The sequence below is a fragment of the Chiloscyllium plagiosum genome, unplaced genomic scaffold (assembly GCF_037043375.1).
Source record: "Chiloscyllium plagiosum isolate Xiang-an unplaced genomic scaffold, Cpla_swu_hap1 HiC_scaffold_20, whole genome shotgun sequence".
Lineage (NCBI taxonomy): Eukaryota > Metazoa > Chordata > Chondrichthyes > Orectolobiformes > Hemiscylliidae > Chiloscyllium > Chiloscyllium plagiosum.
In genome coordinates, this window is record NW_028270158.1 from 55,073,417 (window position 1) to 55,090,275 (window position 16,859).

General features: G+C 40.0%; 2 protein-coding genes across 2 annotated transcripts in view; one reads left to right on the forward strand and one right to left on the reverse strand.

The window, feature by feature from the left end:
- The window catches only part of LOC122560525 (GRB2-related adapter protein-like), a 262,677-nt gene that overhangs the window by 118,360 nt on the left and 127,458 nt on the right, over window positions 1-16,859 (forward strand). The window lies entirely within an intron of this gene.
- LOC122560527 (transmembrane protein 94-like) overlaps window positions 1-16,859 on the reverse strand; it is a 109,657-nt gene that overhangs the window by 76,382 nt on the left and 16,416 nt on the right. Inside the window, exons 4-7 of the mRNA XM_043711235.2 lie at window positions 13,218-13,390; window positions 10,030-10,153; window positions 7,049-7,155; window positions 5,998-6,097 (exon numbers count right to left, since the gene is read on the reverse strand). Of these exons, the coding sequence (XP_043567170.2) occupies window positions 5,998-6,097; window positions 7,049-7,155; window positions 10,030-10,153; window positions 13,218-13,390 (504 nt within the window). The remainder of the gene's footprint in view (window positions 1-5,997; window positions 6,098-7,048; window positions 7,156-10,029; window positions 10,154-13,217; window positions 13,391-16,859) is intronic.

Genomic DNA, 16,859 nt, shown 5'->3' on the forward strand with positions numbered 1-16,859 from the left:
AAAAATTCAAGAAGATTAGTCAAGCATGATTTCCCCTTCCTAAATCCATGCTGACACTGTCCTATCCTGTTACTACTATCCAGATGTGCAGTAATTTCATCCTTTATAATAGACTCCAGCATCTTTCCCACCACTGAGGTCAGACTAACTGGTCTATAATTTCCTGTTTTCTCTCGCCCACCTTTCTTAAAAAGTGGTATAACATTAGCCACCCTCCAATCCTCAGGAACCGACCCCGAATCTATTGAACTCTGGAAAATAATCACCAACGCATCCACGATTTCCCGAGCCACCTCCTTCAGTACCCTGGGATGCAGACCATCAGGCCCCGGAGACTTATCAACCTTCAGACCTAACAGTCTCTCCAACACCAAATCCTGGCAAATATAAATTCCCTGAAGTTCAGGTCCTTCAGCCACTGTTAGCTCAGGGAGATTGCTTGTGTCTTCCCAAGTGAACACAGATCTGAAGTACCCATTTAATTCCTCTGCCATTTCTTTGTTCCTAGTAATATATTCCCCTGTTTCTGTCTTCAAGAGCCCAATTTTTGTCCTAACCATTTTTTTGCCTTGCACATACCTAAAAAAGCTTTTACTATCCTCCTTAATATTCTTGGCCAGTTTACCTTCGTACCTCATTTTTCCTCTGCGTATTTCCTTCTTAGTAATCCTCTGTTGCTCTTTAAAAGCTTCCCAGTCCTCAGTTTTCCCACTTATCTTAGCTATGTTATACTTTTTCTCTTTTAACTTTATATGTTTCTTTACTTCCCTCGTCAGCCACGGCCGCCCATGCCTCCTCCTGGGATCTTTCTTCCTTTTAGGAATGAACTGATCCTGTAACTTCATTTAAGGTCAATTCATCTGTCTCTATGGCAGGGCTAGTTACAAAATTCTTCTCCATTCATCAACTTGCTGCTCACTTCAGGTGGTAACTGGTAAGCTATTTATATGCATACAAGTAGTTCTGAATATGCTACTGTTGTCTTCAATTGCTGTCAGAGATGCGATGCACTGAATTACCTCCCTCTGCCTAATGGTGTATTTGTATAGTATTCTGTAACTGCAATATATACAGCAATTTCCTGTTGCAGTGTATTTCTTTCCCTGTGCTGTATTTGCTCCTTTTTAATTGGAACTAACTGCAACATTTCTGTGAGTTCTACCAAAGGTTGGTGAATTCCTCAGACTACAGCACATCACATGGAAATGTTGGCCGACTGTTTCCTTGAAACTAATTCCCAGCATCCTGTTAAAAGTTAGAATTGAGACTACCTTCAAGAAACATTTTTGCATCACTGGAGCGGGTTTGAAGTTTGCATTGTTACTATGGCCTAATTCTCTAATTTGATTTATGCTCCTTTTTTTATTCCTTAGACAATGGAAATTACAATTAAAAACCAAAACAACTATAGATGCTGGAAGTCAGAAAAAAAAACAGAAATTGCTCAGGGATAAGCAGGACTGGCAGCTTAATGTTCCTGGATACAAATGCTACAGGAAGGATAGAAAGGGAGGCAAGAGAGGAGGGGTGTGGCGTTTTTGATAAGGGATAGAATTACGCCTATACTGGGGGAGGATATTCCCAGAAATACATCCAGGGAAGTTATTTGGGGGGTACTGGGAAATAAGAAAGGGATGATCACTTTATTGGGATTGTATTATAGACCCCCTACTACTCAGAGGGAAATTGAGAAACAAATTCGTAAGGAGATCTCAGCTATCTGTAAGAATAATAGGGTGGTTATGGTAGGGGATTTTAACTTTGTAAACATAGACTCGCACTGCCATAGTGTTAAGGGTTTAGATAGAGAGGAACTTGTTGAGTGTGTACAAGAAAATTCTCTGATTCAGTACGTGGATGTACCTACTAGAGAAGGTGCAAAAGTTGACCTAATCTTGGGAAATAAGGTAATATTAAGTGCCGAAAGCTGCAGAGTTCCAAAGCAGAAAATGAGGCGCAGTTCTCGCTGAAGCACTGCAGCAAGCTTGAGACAGAGATGTTGGCCAGGGAACAGGATGGTGTGTTAAAATGGCAGGCAACTGGAAGCTCAGGGTCTTCTGCAAAGTGATCACCCAGTCTGCGCAGCTGCTTTCAGCTAACATTTTCCTTGCTACCATCAGATCCGAAGAATGTTCACTGGACCCAAAACATTACATCCGATTTTTCTCCACAGATGCTGCCAGACCTGCTGAATTTTTCCAGTAATTTCTGTTTTTGTGAGTGGACATTATAACGCTTAGTTAATGTTACGGCATCAACATGTTCATCACCAATCAAATGAATGTATATAGGTTACATTTATTTTATTTTTCTCTTTAATTGTACACAATTTCTTTCTAATTTTTTTATTTCTTTCCTCCCTTATATAATGAAGAATTTGATTGGGTTTCTGCCCAATGTTTATTACAGTGGCCAGCAAATAGAAAGAATGAAGAAATTGAACATTGCTGAAAAAGACACATTTTGTCAAGGCTTTTTGTCTTGTAAGCATCAGGATGAATTTTCAAGAAATATCAAAATAAAAGGGAACAACATTTATACTGCACAGCATAAAATACTAATAACACAAAGCAGCAAAGTTATAATGGGCAAATAATGTGTAACGTGATGTTGATCAAGGTGTAAGTGTTGCCCAATGCACCAATGAGAGGCTCTGCATATTTTAAAAATGATTTAATTCCCATTTTAATAACTCATCTGAGAGACTGTGCCTCTGACAGTAAAGCACTACTGCAATAGTGCACTATAAATGTCAAGATTAGAGTGGTGCTGGAAAAGCGTAGCAGGTCAGGCAGCATCCGAGGAGCAGGAAAATTGACGTTTCCGGCAAAGATCCTTCATCCTGGTCCTCGGATGTTGCCTGACCTGTTGTGTTTTTCTAGCACCACTCTAATCTTGACTCTAATCTTCAGCATTTCCAGTATCCACTTCTGCCGCTATAAATGTCAGCCTAGATTTTATGCTCAAGTCTCAGTGGTAGGAATAGAAGCAGAGGTGAAAGTGCAACTGACTGAGTCGTGGCTGACGCCTAAAATCTAATTCTTGATATTCGTAGAATCATCCCTACAGTGTAGAAGTAGGCCATTCAGTCCATCGAGTCCACACGGTCTCTCTGAACAGCATTTGACCCAGACCCACCCTATCCCAGTAACCCTGCATTTTCCCTGACCTATCCATCTAGCTTGCACATTTCTGGACACCATGGGCAATTTAGCCTGGCCAATCCACCTAACCTGCACATCTTTGGACTGTGGGAGGAAACTGGAGCACCCAGGGGAAACCACGCAGGCACGGGGAGAATGTGCAAACTCCACAAACACAGTCGCCTGACAGTGGAATCAAACCCAGGTCCCTGGCATTGTGAGGGAACACTGCTAACCACTGAGCCACCATGCTGCAAATTGATGTGAGGTAAAACTAGGCATATGAACGCCAATCATAAATGCAATTTGGATGGGTTCCAGATTTGCTAAACTTGCTGGAACATATTTATCTTATTGTCTGCCGACCTTTCAAGAATAATTTCCCCACTTAAAATTGACCTCACCAATTTACGTATATTTTCATTATTATGAAAATGCAGCAAGCAAGCAATATATGGTGGTTGTACCATAATGTATAGGTATTTTACCCAATGAATCTCTTTTGCTATTTAATCATGGCTGATATATTTCTCAGTGTCATTCTCTTACCTTCTGTCCATTAACTTTGATGCCCTTACTAATCAAGAACCTACCTATCGCTGACTTAAAGACACTCAATGACTTGACTTCCATCGCCTTCTGTGGTAATTCTCCTCAGATTCACCACCCTCTGGCTGAAGAAATTCCTCCTTATCTCAGTTCTAAAGGGTCATCCCTTCACTCTGAGGCTATGCCCTCTGCTCCTAATTTCTCCTACCACTGGAAACATCTTCTCCATGTCTACTTTATTGAGGCCTCTTAGTATTCTGTACAATCACGCTGACTCTCCTGAGATATAGAAAAAAAATCAGATCTACAATTTTGATTTAAATTAATTAAACTCCAAATTAGGTTTGTATTCTGTGTTTGTCAGATAATCAAGAATCTGTTCAGGTTCTGATATTTCCATTTGATTGAAAATTATTGTAAGTCTTTTGTTCTAAAACAAATTACCTTACGATGCTTATCATGCATTTAATACAAAATTTTGGTTTCCGGTGTTAAAACAAATAAGTTTCAAGAGGCAATCATTAAAATAAATCTGTTGGTATCTTATAATGTCATTGTCATGTTTTTGTTCACACTTTTCTTACAGAACACTCCAACAACCCTGTTTAAATATTCAGAATGAATATTTGGTATGTAAACAATTGCTTGTAACAATGGCATACAGGCTGTGGCCAGTGGATGGCACTGTGAAATAAGTTGGTAAATTCTCTTTCTTAATTCTTTTGCCATTAAAAAATAGCCCTGGACTTTTGATTGGGGTTTTCTGCTTGGTGTTGATTCAAAGGTCATTGCAGAAATGGCCAAAAACAATAGTTTACTCTATTTCTTCAGTTATGATGGGAAATAATTGCAAGTCACCTAAGCTATCTTTTGTTTAGAAGGAACTATAGTAAAATACATTTATTGAGTGCGTATAGCAAAGAAAAGAAATGAAATGAAGTGAACCCATTCACCAAACCTTACCAGTGCTGTCGTCACTACAAATGCATCTGTTTCATTGAACAGAATTGATATCAATATGAATCATAATTTACACATAATCGTCAACAACCAGTAACATGTGGACAATGCTGTAAGGCAGCCATGCACAATCACAATACAAAATTCAGCTGTATCAGTAATGATGGAGGATTTTTTTTGAGTCATGGAGTCATAGTCATAGAGTCATACAGCACGAGAACAGACCTTTCAGTTCAACCAGTCCATACCAAACATAATCCCAAACTAAACTAGTCACACCTGTATGCTCCTGGCCCATAAGCCTCCAAACTTTTCCTATTCATGTACTTATCCAAATGTATTTTAAATGTTGTCATTGTGCCACATTCACCACTTCCTCATAAAGTTCATTCCACACCCAAACTACCCTCTGTGTAACAACATTTGTCCCTTGTCCTTTTTAAATCTCTTTAATGCCCTCTAGTCTTCAAATCCCTCATCCTAAGGAAAAGACACCTACCATTAAACCTATCGATACCCTTCATGATATTATAAACTTCTCAACCTCCTACACTCCAGTGAAAAAAGTCCCAGCATATCCAGCCTTTCTTTATAACTCATACCATGGACCAATGCCATGCCATTTCACCCCATGCCATTCTGTTGTCAGGAGAATGGAGCGGTATTCTGTGTGCACATAAACAAGCTTACATTGTTAACCTTGCACTGCAAATATTTAATACAAAGGGATGTGAAATTTCCCTTTCCATGTGATCACATGCCTGAGGCCAGCTTGTGCCAACTGGGCTGATGCTGATAAGTCAACACAGTTTGGGACATTGCAAAAGGTGTGGCACCACTACTTCAATAATAGTTTCCGTCTGGGCAGAATTGCCCTTGTACTAATGGATCAATGTAACAGCATGCATCCACATAACATCTTTACTACTGGAATATTTCAGTACATAGGTGAAAATGACTACTGCAGATGCTGGAGATTAGTGTCAAGAGCGTGGTGCTGGAAAAGCACAGCAAGTCAGACAGCATCCAAGGAGCAGGAAAATCGACGTTTCAGACAAAATTCCTGAAGAAGGGCTTCTCGGATGCTGCCTGATCTGCTGTGCTTTTCCAGCACCACATTCTTGATTCCAGTACGTAGAGCCATTTCAAAACTGAAAGCTGTTGAAACTCAAAAGGCAATTTGGCAGCAGAAACAATTCTGGGGTTTTAAACATGGGGTGGTCTCCCTTTAAAGTAAGGGTGATATGCAGGTCCAATGGTGTTTTATCTCTTGCAGCAAAGTGCTTGTTTACATTTTTCGCCTACGTTCGCCCACGTAATACCCCAGTGACGGATCAGTACTTACATTCTGCGGTACAGTCTGTAAAAAGCGGAACCAAAAGAGGAACATTGTCAACGTGTTCCAGGTGTGGCCGAATGTTCTCAATTCCCCTGGGTAATTTAGCCTGTGAAACAAATGCCAGATTATATTTACAGCAAGCCCTGCAACCCTCATTATAATTGAAAAATAACATTGCCACCCAATGGTATATTGTCATTGTTTTGAAATACATGGAAATCTTGAGATCTCACTGGGAATTAATATAGAGCATTCCAGGCAATTGGATAGATATCGTGGGGAGGCCAGAGGTGGTGGTGGTGGTGGGGGGGGGGGTGTGGTGGTGGGGGGGGGTGATGAATAATGGGAGGAATGTAAACCTGTAATCCCTATTTTCTCATCCTCCTGAAAGGGACTGCCTTACACTCTCCAAACAATCTTTGGTGCCAAGGCTAGGCATCCGAACTCACCTTTGTAGAATGATCACTTGGCTAAGACAGTAGGAAGCAATCAGAGCCTTCAAGACCATCCACTAATCTTCAGCTACTGGTTTTAAAAGCAAAAGCAAGAAAATGGATTGGGAGTGGGCAATGTAGCCCCATGAACCTTCTCTACCATTCAATCTCAACTTTACTTTTCTACTCTCTTCACAGATCCTTTGATTCCCTTGCTGCCCAGTAAATAAGATTAGAACACCAGCTGGGGTCTTACAATCATCAATCAATTTACCATCATCTTTACTTTAATAGAAGAGTTCTAATTCTTCAGGAACTGAGGTTTGAACTTTAATTCTCTGGGCTATTAGAACCATGATATGGGCAGAACCACTACTGTGCTCATCTAGAGGCAATGGAGGTTAGAATGAGGGACAAAAATTGAACACGTACACCAAAAAGGATTAAACAACGTGACACTAGCACAACCCTGAAGACAAATTCCTCCAACAACTTTGAAAATATATTGTACTGATTTTGTAGCACAGATGAAAAAGAACACCATGATATTTATGCACCATTTTATCCCAAGATGTAATTGATTAAAGTCATACACACACAAATATTTAGTACATCAGACTTACCCGGTTGAGATCCTCCATAAAGCTGCATGTATTACTGCCTGGTGTCCTTTCCCCATCTGTTTCTGGTAGACTCCCATCTTCTCTCATCTGTCTTTGAATATCAGAATCTAAAAGAACTAGACAAGTTTTAGGATGTATGATTGAAACCAATATCTTCACAAGTTTGTAAAAATGTTACTTTCTGTCCTGAAAAATCAATAGCCTTGAAATTCTATGGGACGTCTGCTCAACCCCCACAATGGCTCCAGGGGAAGATTCTTAGAAAGCCAAGAGAAACCATACACAAACATTTTCATGTTTGTTGATAACATGTAACTTTACCTCACCACCACCATTTCTAGGGACTACTCCAGTCCCACTAAATTGTCACATTGTTTGTCTGACATCCAGCAATGGATGAACAGAAATGCTTTCCAATTAAATATTGGGAAGCCTTTGTCTTCGATCTCCACCACAAATATTGTTCCCCAGCCACCATTTCTGTCCCTGGGAACCATCTAGGCTGAACTAGACACTTCAAAAACTTCAAATTTGACACTTTCAACTATGTTGATACATTATCACTAAGACAACCTATTTCTGCTTCCTTAACATTGGCTGACTCGATCTATACCTCAACACATCTGCTGTTGAAACTTTCATCCCCACCTTTGCTGCCTCGAGACCAAACTATTCCAACTCCAGCATCTACTGTCCATAAACCAAAACGTGTCACATATCGAACTTGTGTTATCTATTGTTCCTACACTAAGGACCTATGTTTGTCCCTAGTTAAGCAAAGACTCGATTTTGTAATTCTCATTCTTGATTTCAAAATCTTCCATAGCCTCACTATTTCCAGTTGCTGAAATCTTTTCCAACCCCATTACCTTCGAGAGCACCCACATGTTTCAATTCTAGCCTCTTGAGCAACTCCAATTTTAATCACTCAATCTTCAGAGATTATGCCTTCCTTAATTCCCTCCTTAAATCTTTCCTCATTTGAGATGCTCCTGAAAGTCCACTTCTTTGACAACAATATCTCCTTATATAGCTTGGTGACAAATTTTGTTTGATTTTGTTTCTGTAATCCAAGTTGGAACATTGCTGTAATTATTGTTTCTGACAGACTCCTGACAGAATTACAATAAAAGACAAGTTGCGTGGGCCTACAGGATTTCAGAGTCAGTATAATGCTGTGTTCTTTCTCCCTGCCTATTTATTTTTCAGTGCATTTATACTTCAGCGAGCTTCTTTTAGGTATTCAAATGCTGAATTACAATTCATGTCACATCCGTTATGAAACAAATGCAAGTGTAAAGAGAGATTGATGAGGAAAAGTGGAGAAGGTAAAAGAGGAAGGAGAGGGAAAGGGGGTATAGGAGAGGAGTTGAATGGAGGAAGAAATGAGGTGCAAAGGAGGAGAAGGGACAGAGAAAAAGGAGAGACTGGTGATAGGGGAGGGATAAACAGACTAACTCCTGATTACCTGGCCAGGTTGACCCAACTAACCATCTTAGTTGCCTGCCTACTCCCTGACAATCCTCCTGACTCAGCATGACTAGACCTGACTAGACTCAGACCGAAGGGTCTGTTTCCATGCTGTACATCTCTATGACTATACGACTCAGCTAGACCTATCAACAGAGCCCTCCCCATCCAAAACAACAGGAAATCTCCCCCAAACACCATGACTAACCACTGTCCCCAAGGTCTGAATGCCCACTCACAAAACCTACTCACTCACCCACCTATCCACTTACCCAATCTAGCTACCTCATTCAACTATCTACTTACCCATTGTAGCAATTTACTGACTTTCACACATGCCCACCTCACACATTCACACTTTAATTCTCTGGGCTATTAGAACCATGATATGGGCAGAACCACTACTGTGCTCATCTAGAGGCAATGGAGGTTAGAATGAGGGACAAAAATTGAACATGTACAACAAAAAGGATTAAACAACGTGACACTAGCACAACCCTGAAGACAAATTCCTCCAACAACTTTGAAAATATATTGTACTGATTTTGTACTCACCTATTCTGTCACCGATTCACAGACATTCAAACTGGACATCTAAACTCACCATAGAATGGTTGATGCTATAAAAAGCTGATCTCCTGTCTGCTGCTTAACACTACTCTGCCACAGCTGAGTTTCCTGAGGGACGCTTGCCGATATTTCTGTGAGTCGGGATTGGAAGTCCCGCTTTGTGGGAATTTATGAGTACACCAGTAATCCGCTTATAATTGCTGCTGTTTAGAAGATTTGTGTTCATGTATTTTAATTTAATTTGATTTTTTATTGTCACATGTACTTAGGTACTGTGAAAAGTTTTATTTTGCGTGCAGTACAGTCACAAAATTAGAAAGTGCACAAAGAGTGCGACAACATATAATAGATAAAACAATAATAGACAAATCTCGTGCAAATGACAGGATATGTACAATAAATTTTTTTTAAAATCCCAAATGCTCCTTAGTGCTGTGAAAAATGACAATTAGAATAGAGAATGTGCTCATACAGAAAAAGCATCAATAAATCGACATAGAGACTCATGTGAGTAGTACCGTATCATTTCCTGAAGAAGGGCTTATGCCCGAAACGTCAATTCTCCTGCTCCTTGGATGCTGCCTGACCTGCTGCGCTTTTCCAGCAACACATTTTCAGTACCATATCATTTGACAACTTAAAATACATTTAGTTTGAAATTACGTTGTAAAATCTCATATCACTAGTATACACAAGGCAAACTTGTAAAGTAAGATTGTTAACTGGCATTTATAAACAGAAATACCTTAAGCAGTACAGTAAAACATGGGATCAAATTGCAATACTTGAAAATTCTGTCAGATAATTAATTCCTTATTGACAGCCAGTGCTTAGAATGCACTCAGAAAAGCTCTTTCACAATATGGAATTAAATAGGGCTTCATTTTCGAGTCACGTCTTTGTCAAAACTTCAACAAAACTTTGGAAAAAAGGCATATAACCTTGTTGCTCTTCAATATTTTGGGAAGTGGGCATCAGATGATCTGGTTCGAGAACAAAACTATTCGATTGCAATGAGATGTGACAATTCCAGCCAGTTTCCAGGCCCATCTTCTCAGCAAATTCCTACAAAAACATAAAATGTAAACATTTCAACATTCTGGTATAAACAGAAAATTTTGGCAAGTTTTCTTTGTCATTAGCAATGTCCAAAATGGTGAGGAGGTGGCTGCATATCAGCATGCAGTAATCTGCCCAATTCCACAATGTACCAGCAGAGGGCTGTGAGGTCAGAGCATTTCACAACACACAGAGTAGAAACTCTCAAACGCTTTGAAAGAAAGAAACATGCAGCTTTTTTGACAAATGGTGCAGTACTTTATAAAAATGTGAATGTTAACCCTTCCAGTACTGAAATTCTATTGATGCGTCTGAGGCAAATAGTAGAGATACATTTGAGGAGAAGCTGGATAAATGCAAGAAGGATATGCTGATTGAGTGAGGTGAAATCAGATGGAAAGTAGCCCATGTGGAGTATGAATACTGGCATAGAACTGCTAACCTGAATGACTAGTTCCTAGGCTGTAAGTTCCTAAATGATTCTATAAAGATAGATGTTTTCTAGTGAAGAATATGTGAAATTAATACTGATTCCATTTCGCAACATTGAATAATTTTTAGAATGTGAAAAAGGAGACTTTCAAGCTTGATTGTCTTAAGAATCATTTTGCATAAACTAGGCATGCAGAATCATAAACTTAAACAAGGAGCATCAACAAGCTGTAGGAAATTCCTTTCCATTTAGCCCATGCTCTGTGCAATAGGCCAATTTCCAACTGAACTCAATGTCTGCATTGAAAACAGGAATTGCTGGAGGAACGCAGCAGGTTTGGCAGCATCTGTGGAGAAAAATCAGAGTTAACATTTCGAGTCCAGTGACCATTCTTCAGAATGTCTGCATAGTCAGGGTTGTACATTGCTTGCATGAGCTTCATTTTATTATTGAGATATACATATTACAGAGGAGGAGGTTCTGGATGTCTTGAAACGCATAAAGGCGGATAACTCCGCAGGATCTGATCAGGTGTACCCTAAAACTCTGTGGGAAGCTAGGGAAGTTAATGCTGGGCCCATTGCTGAGATATTTGTATTATCGATAGTCACAGGTGAGGTGCCGGAAGACTGGAGGTTGGCTAACGTGGTACCGCTATTTAAGAAAGGTGGTAAGGAAAAGCCAGGGAACTATAGACCGGTGAGCCTGACATCGGTGGTGGGCAAGTTGTTGGAAGGAATCCTGAGGGACGGGATTTACATTTATTTAGAAAGGCAAGTATTGATTAGGGATAGTAAGCATGACTTTGTGCGTAGGAAATCATGTCTCACGAATTTGATAAGAGTTTTTTTGAAGAAGTAACAAAGAAGATTGATGAGGGTAGAGTGGTGGACATGATCTATATGGACTTTGGTAAGGCATTTAACAAGGTTCCCCATGGGAAAAAAAACAGGATAGCAAAGTTAGATTTCATGGAATACAGGGAGAACTAGCCATTTAGATACAGAACTGGTTCAAAGGTAGTAGACAGAGGGTGGTGGTGGAGGGTTGTTTTTCAGAGGAGAGGCCTGTTACCCAGTGGAGTGCCACAAAGATTGGTGCTGGGTCCACTACTTTTCGTCATTTATGTAAATAATTTGGATGTAAACATAGGAGGTATAGTTAGTAAGTTGGCAGATGATACTAAAATTGGAGGTGTAGTGGATAGCGAAGAAGGTTACTTCAGAATACATTGGCATCTTGATCAGATGGGCCAATGGGCCGAGGAGTGGCAGATGGAGTTTAATTTAGATAAATGCAAGGCGCTGCATTTTGGAAAAGTAAATTTTAGTAGGACTTATACACTTAATGATAAGGTCCTAGGGAGTGTTGCTGAACAAAGAGACCTTGGAGTCCAGGTTCATAGCTCCTTGAAGGTAGAGACACAGGTAGAAAGGATAGTGAAGAAGGCATTTACTATGTTTTCTTTATTGGTCAGAGTATTGAGTACAGGAGTTGGGAGGTCATGCTGCGGCTGTACATGAGATTGGGTAGGCCACTTTTGGAATATTGTGTGCAATTCTGGTCTCCTTCCTAGTGGAAGAAGGTTGTGAAACTTGAAAGGGTTCAGAAAAGATTTACAAGCATGTTGCCAGGGTTGCAGGATTTGAGCTATCGGGAGAGGCTGAATAGGCTAGGGCTGTTTTTCCTGGAGCTTCAGAGGCTGAGAGGTGATCTTATAAGAGGTTTATAAAATCATGAGGGGCATGGATTGGATAAATAGACAAAGTGTCTTCCCTGGGGTGGTGGAGTCCAGAACTAGAGGGCATAGGTGTAGGTTGAGAGGGGAAAGATATAAAAGGGATTAAAGGGGCAATGTTTTCACACAGAGAATCGTGCATGTATGGAATGAGCTACCAGAGGAAGTGGTGGAGGCCGGTCCAATTGCAGCATTTAAAAGGCATCTGGATGTGTATGTGAATAGGAAAGGTTTAGAGGAATATGGGCCAAATGCTGGTAAATAGGACTAGATTAGGTTAGGATATATGGTCGGCATGGACGTGTTGGACTGAAGGGTCTTTTTCCGTGCTGTACATTTCTGGTAATTCTATGATTATTTCTCAGTGTTGATAGCAGGATAGCAACCATCACTCAACTAGATTGGGTGTTAAGAATAGCCCCACATACAAAGGAACCTGTAAAGCATTATCATAAAAACCATACATTGTGTTTTTTTTAATAACCATAATATGAACTAGGATCGTACTGCAGTGGTCATTTCAGTGCTAACACCACATTAAGGAAATCTGAGATCAAAAATCTGTCAAATTTAATGGAGCAATTAAGAAAAGAAGGTAATGGACCATCGTGAAGCATTGCCTTCACAGTGAGGGGAAACTTGTATTGCTTAGTAAGACTGCAAACATGTTCTTAATATATAACAGAAAGAAAAAATCTTCACTAATGACTTTCTGTTTATTGCAAAAATCATCATCAGTGTTCCAACGTCAAGGCTAAACATTTTTCTGTTGATATTTTGAAAATAACTTCTTCTTTTGCTTGCATTCAACATAGAAGGTGGAGTCCCCATACGAAAAAAATGCAATGATCATACTCAATACTTAAATTAGGAATCATTTATAATTATGAGCATATTACCTTGCTTTTTAACTCATTTTCCAAGGAAAAGTAAACAAATCGGATACAGGTGTTATCTAAGCCATCTATCAGATGGACCATGTCTAGTCTGGCTTGGTATTGGGAAGATATGAGACCAAGTAAGATCTGATTGTCAAGAGGGTGCAAATTATCTTCCTGATCAAAAGTTAATTCTGAAATATAAGCAAAAATGATGTAATTATTGTAAATAAAAACCCCATAGATATCACCAATTAGGTAGTAAAATCAATAAATTAATGTTTATTTAATAAAGCATTTTGCTAAACATTTTTGCATAAACATTTAGATCCACAACAATTATTTAAATTTTTTTTATTCACTCAAATATGCATGATTATTCAAGAAACATCGATGGGTTCCTTCACTACATCTCTGCAAAGCTCTCTTTTTTACATTGAGATTGTGGCCCAGATTTTGCAGAGATGATGATAGTGAAATTATCAGCATTCACCATCATTGCTCCAATGTAACTGGTAGTTATTTCTGGAGTCCACACATGTGCAGAGTAAAGATGGAAATTCAGAAGTTGCTGTCAATTATTATACATTTCCTCAGAGGATGTGCTATTGAGGTTCCTGCTGACAGCAGTCAATGATAAACTTTGAAATCATGACTTGTGCTCTGTCAATGTAGGTCTCGTAAAAATCCTTGAAAAACATCCACCTTGTTGAAGAGGGGTCACCATATTTGTAATGGGGTATTATTTTGATAATTACAGCTGACTACCCTCACTGAGCTAATTTCATATTTGCAGAATTTAAATCTCCCCTTCATGGCAAAAAAAATTGCCTCATCTTCAAAATCATGAAACAATATGTTGTCTACCAATGACTAGCTTATATCTTAATCCAGTCAATAATTATTTATTTTACTGAAGTCTTTGAGTGATTATATGTTTTTAATTTCCTGGTATGCTGGCTATGAAAATACTGCAGTATAATTCGTTGCTTACCATACGCATAGCTACTGTATGCCAGAAACTGAAATAAACTGGCCTTTTAAGTACAGTGGCTACAAGAATAGTTCAGTGTATAGTAATTCTATAGTAAATAACTTATCTCCTGACTCTGTAGTGCTTGCTCACCACCTATAAGGCACTCATAAAGTGTGTGATAGAATATTCTTTACTTACCTGGATGTGTGCAGTTCCATCAACACTCATGAATTTCAAACCTCTTAAGACAAAACAGCTCACTTAATTGGGATGTTGTGAAACATGAAAAGCTCCAGAAAAGAGTGTCAGAGGCTGAGGTTTGACCTTATAGAGATTTATAAAATCATGAGGGGCATGGGTAGGGTAAATAGACAAGGTCTTTTCCCTGGGGTGGGGGTGGGGGGGAGTGGGTGTCCAGTACTGGAGCACATAGGTTTATGGTGAGAGGGGAAAGATGTAAAAGGGACCTAAGGGACAACATTTTCACACAGAGGGTAGTGTGTGTATGGAATGAACTGCCAGAGGAAATAGTGGAGGCTGGTACAATTACAATACCTAAAAGGCATCTGGATGGATATATGAATAGGAAGAGTTTAGAGGGAGATGGGTCAAATGCTGGCAAATTGGACGAGATTAATTCAGGTTATCTGGTTAGGATGGACGAGTTGGACTGAAGGGTCTGTTTCCATGCTGTGCAACTCTATGATTGGCACCCCAAACACAGCTTTCAATATTCACTCTCTCTCCGACTGACTCATAGTGGCAGCAGGGTGTACCATCTGCAAGTTGCACCATAGTGACTCAACAAAGAATTTTTCACATTATGTTCCATCTGCCTTACTCTCGACAACTCACTCAGCCTGTCTAAATCCCCTGAAGCCTCATTGCATCTTTCTCACAACTCACATTCCTGCCAAATTTTGGATCATTTGCAAAGTTGGAAATAATCCAATTGGCCCACACATCCAAATTATTGATACTGATTGTGAATAGCTGGGGCCCAAACACTGATCCTTGTGGTTTCTGAAAGAAATGTCATCTCACAGTAATCGCTACTCCTTCCATGAGATCATAAGACATAGGAGAAGCAATTAGGTAATTCAGCCCATCGAGTCTCCTCCACCATTCAATCAAGGCTAATAAGTTTCTCAACACCATTCTCCCACTTTCTCCCTGTAACATTTGATCCCCTTGATACTCAAGGACCTATCCATCTCTGTCTTAAGTATACTTAATGATCTGGCCTCCCCAGCTTTCTGTGGCAATGAGTTCCATAGATTCACCACTCTCCAGCTGAAGAAGTTTCTCCTTATCTCTGTTCTAAAAGGTCTTCCCTTTAATCTAAGGCTGTGCCTTGAGTCCTAGTCTCTCCTCTCAATGGAAACATTTTCCAAACAAATACTCTGGAGAAAGTGAGGAACTGCAGATGCTGGAGATCAGAGTCAAAAAGTGTGGTGCTGGAAAAGCATAGCCGGTCAGGTGACATCCAAGGAGGAGGAGAGTCAACATCATGCTTGAAACGTTGACTCTCCTGCTGTTCGGATGCTGCCTGACTGGCTGTGCTTTTCCAGCACCACACATTTCGATCTCCAACATCTACTCTGTCCATGCCATTCAGTCTTCTGTATGTTACAATTAGATTCCCCCTCATCCTTCTAAATTCCATTGAGTATAGACCTAGAATCCTCAACATTGCTCATATGTTAAGCTTTTCATTCCTGGGACCTCCTCTGAACTCGCACCAGGCCCAGTACATCCTTCCTAAGATGTGGGGCTCAAAACTGCACACAATTCTCCAAATTTGGTCTGGCCACAGCCTTATAGAGCCTTAGAAGTACATCCCTGCTTTTATATTCAAGGCTTGTCAAAATAAATGCCGTCATTGCATTTGCCTTTTTGAGTAGCTTTCTTCAAGGTCAGCGGTAAACACTATTTACACATTGTTAAACATCTGAGTGAAAGTTTATATTTACATCATGCTATCTGTCCCATACTCAGCATTTCTGGGATAGGATTTCAAGTTTATGATTCAAAGTCAGATGGGGTCATTACCCTACAGTGTGGTAGAAACAAATGCTAGTGATTTTCCCCAAATTGGCTAACTAGTGGCAGGAAGATGAACTTGCCAATCCATTAAGAATGGCTTGCCATCTCCCAAAGTTGAAGGTTAATTAAGAGCCTATTTAGTGTGGGAGGAGCAGCCCTCTGCAGTTTGTGTTGGAGAGAGAACAGAAGGTGCCTTCATCTTGTGGCAGACATCCCCCAAACCTTTAAAGATTTTAAGTTAAGAACCGACCTCAGCATTCAGGCAATCCTTGTGGAAGGGAATTCTCTGAGACCAGACAGGTGGCGAAGGCCTCTGAGCCTGTCTGGAGTGCCGGCCCCAAGACTGTCACTGAGATTACTGTAAATGCAAATGGCCTTATCCCAGATCGACTGGAAATTTCAATTGACTGCCAACAATAGGCCTTAATAAACTATTATCTTCTCTTTATTGCCTACCTTCTGCTGGCTGATTCTTTCCCTGGGAAAATAACTCAGGGACAGAATGTGCTGGTGAATCACCACAATGGCTAGCAGCGATTTTTGTGTATGTCCACCTCTGCATTTGCACTTGTATAGTGATGGAAATCTATCCTTTGAGTTAGTTCTGTTCAGTCCACTGTGACTTTTTCACTCTTGCTTTT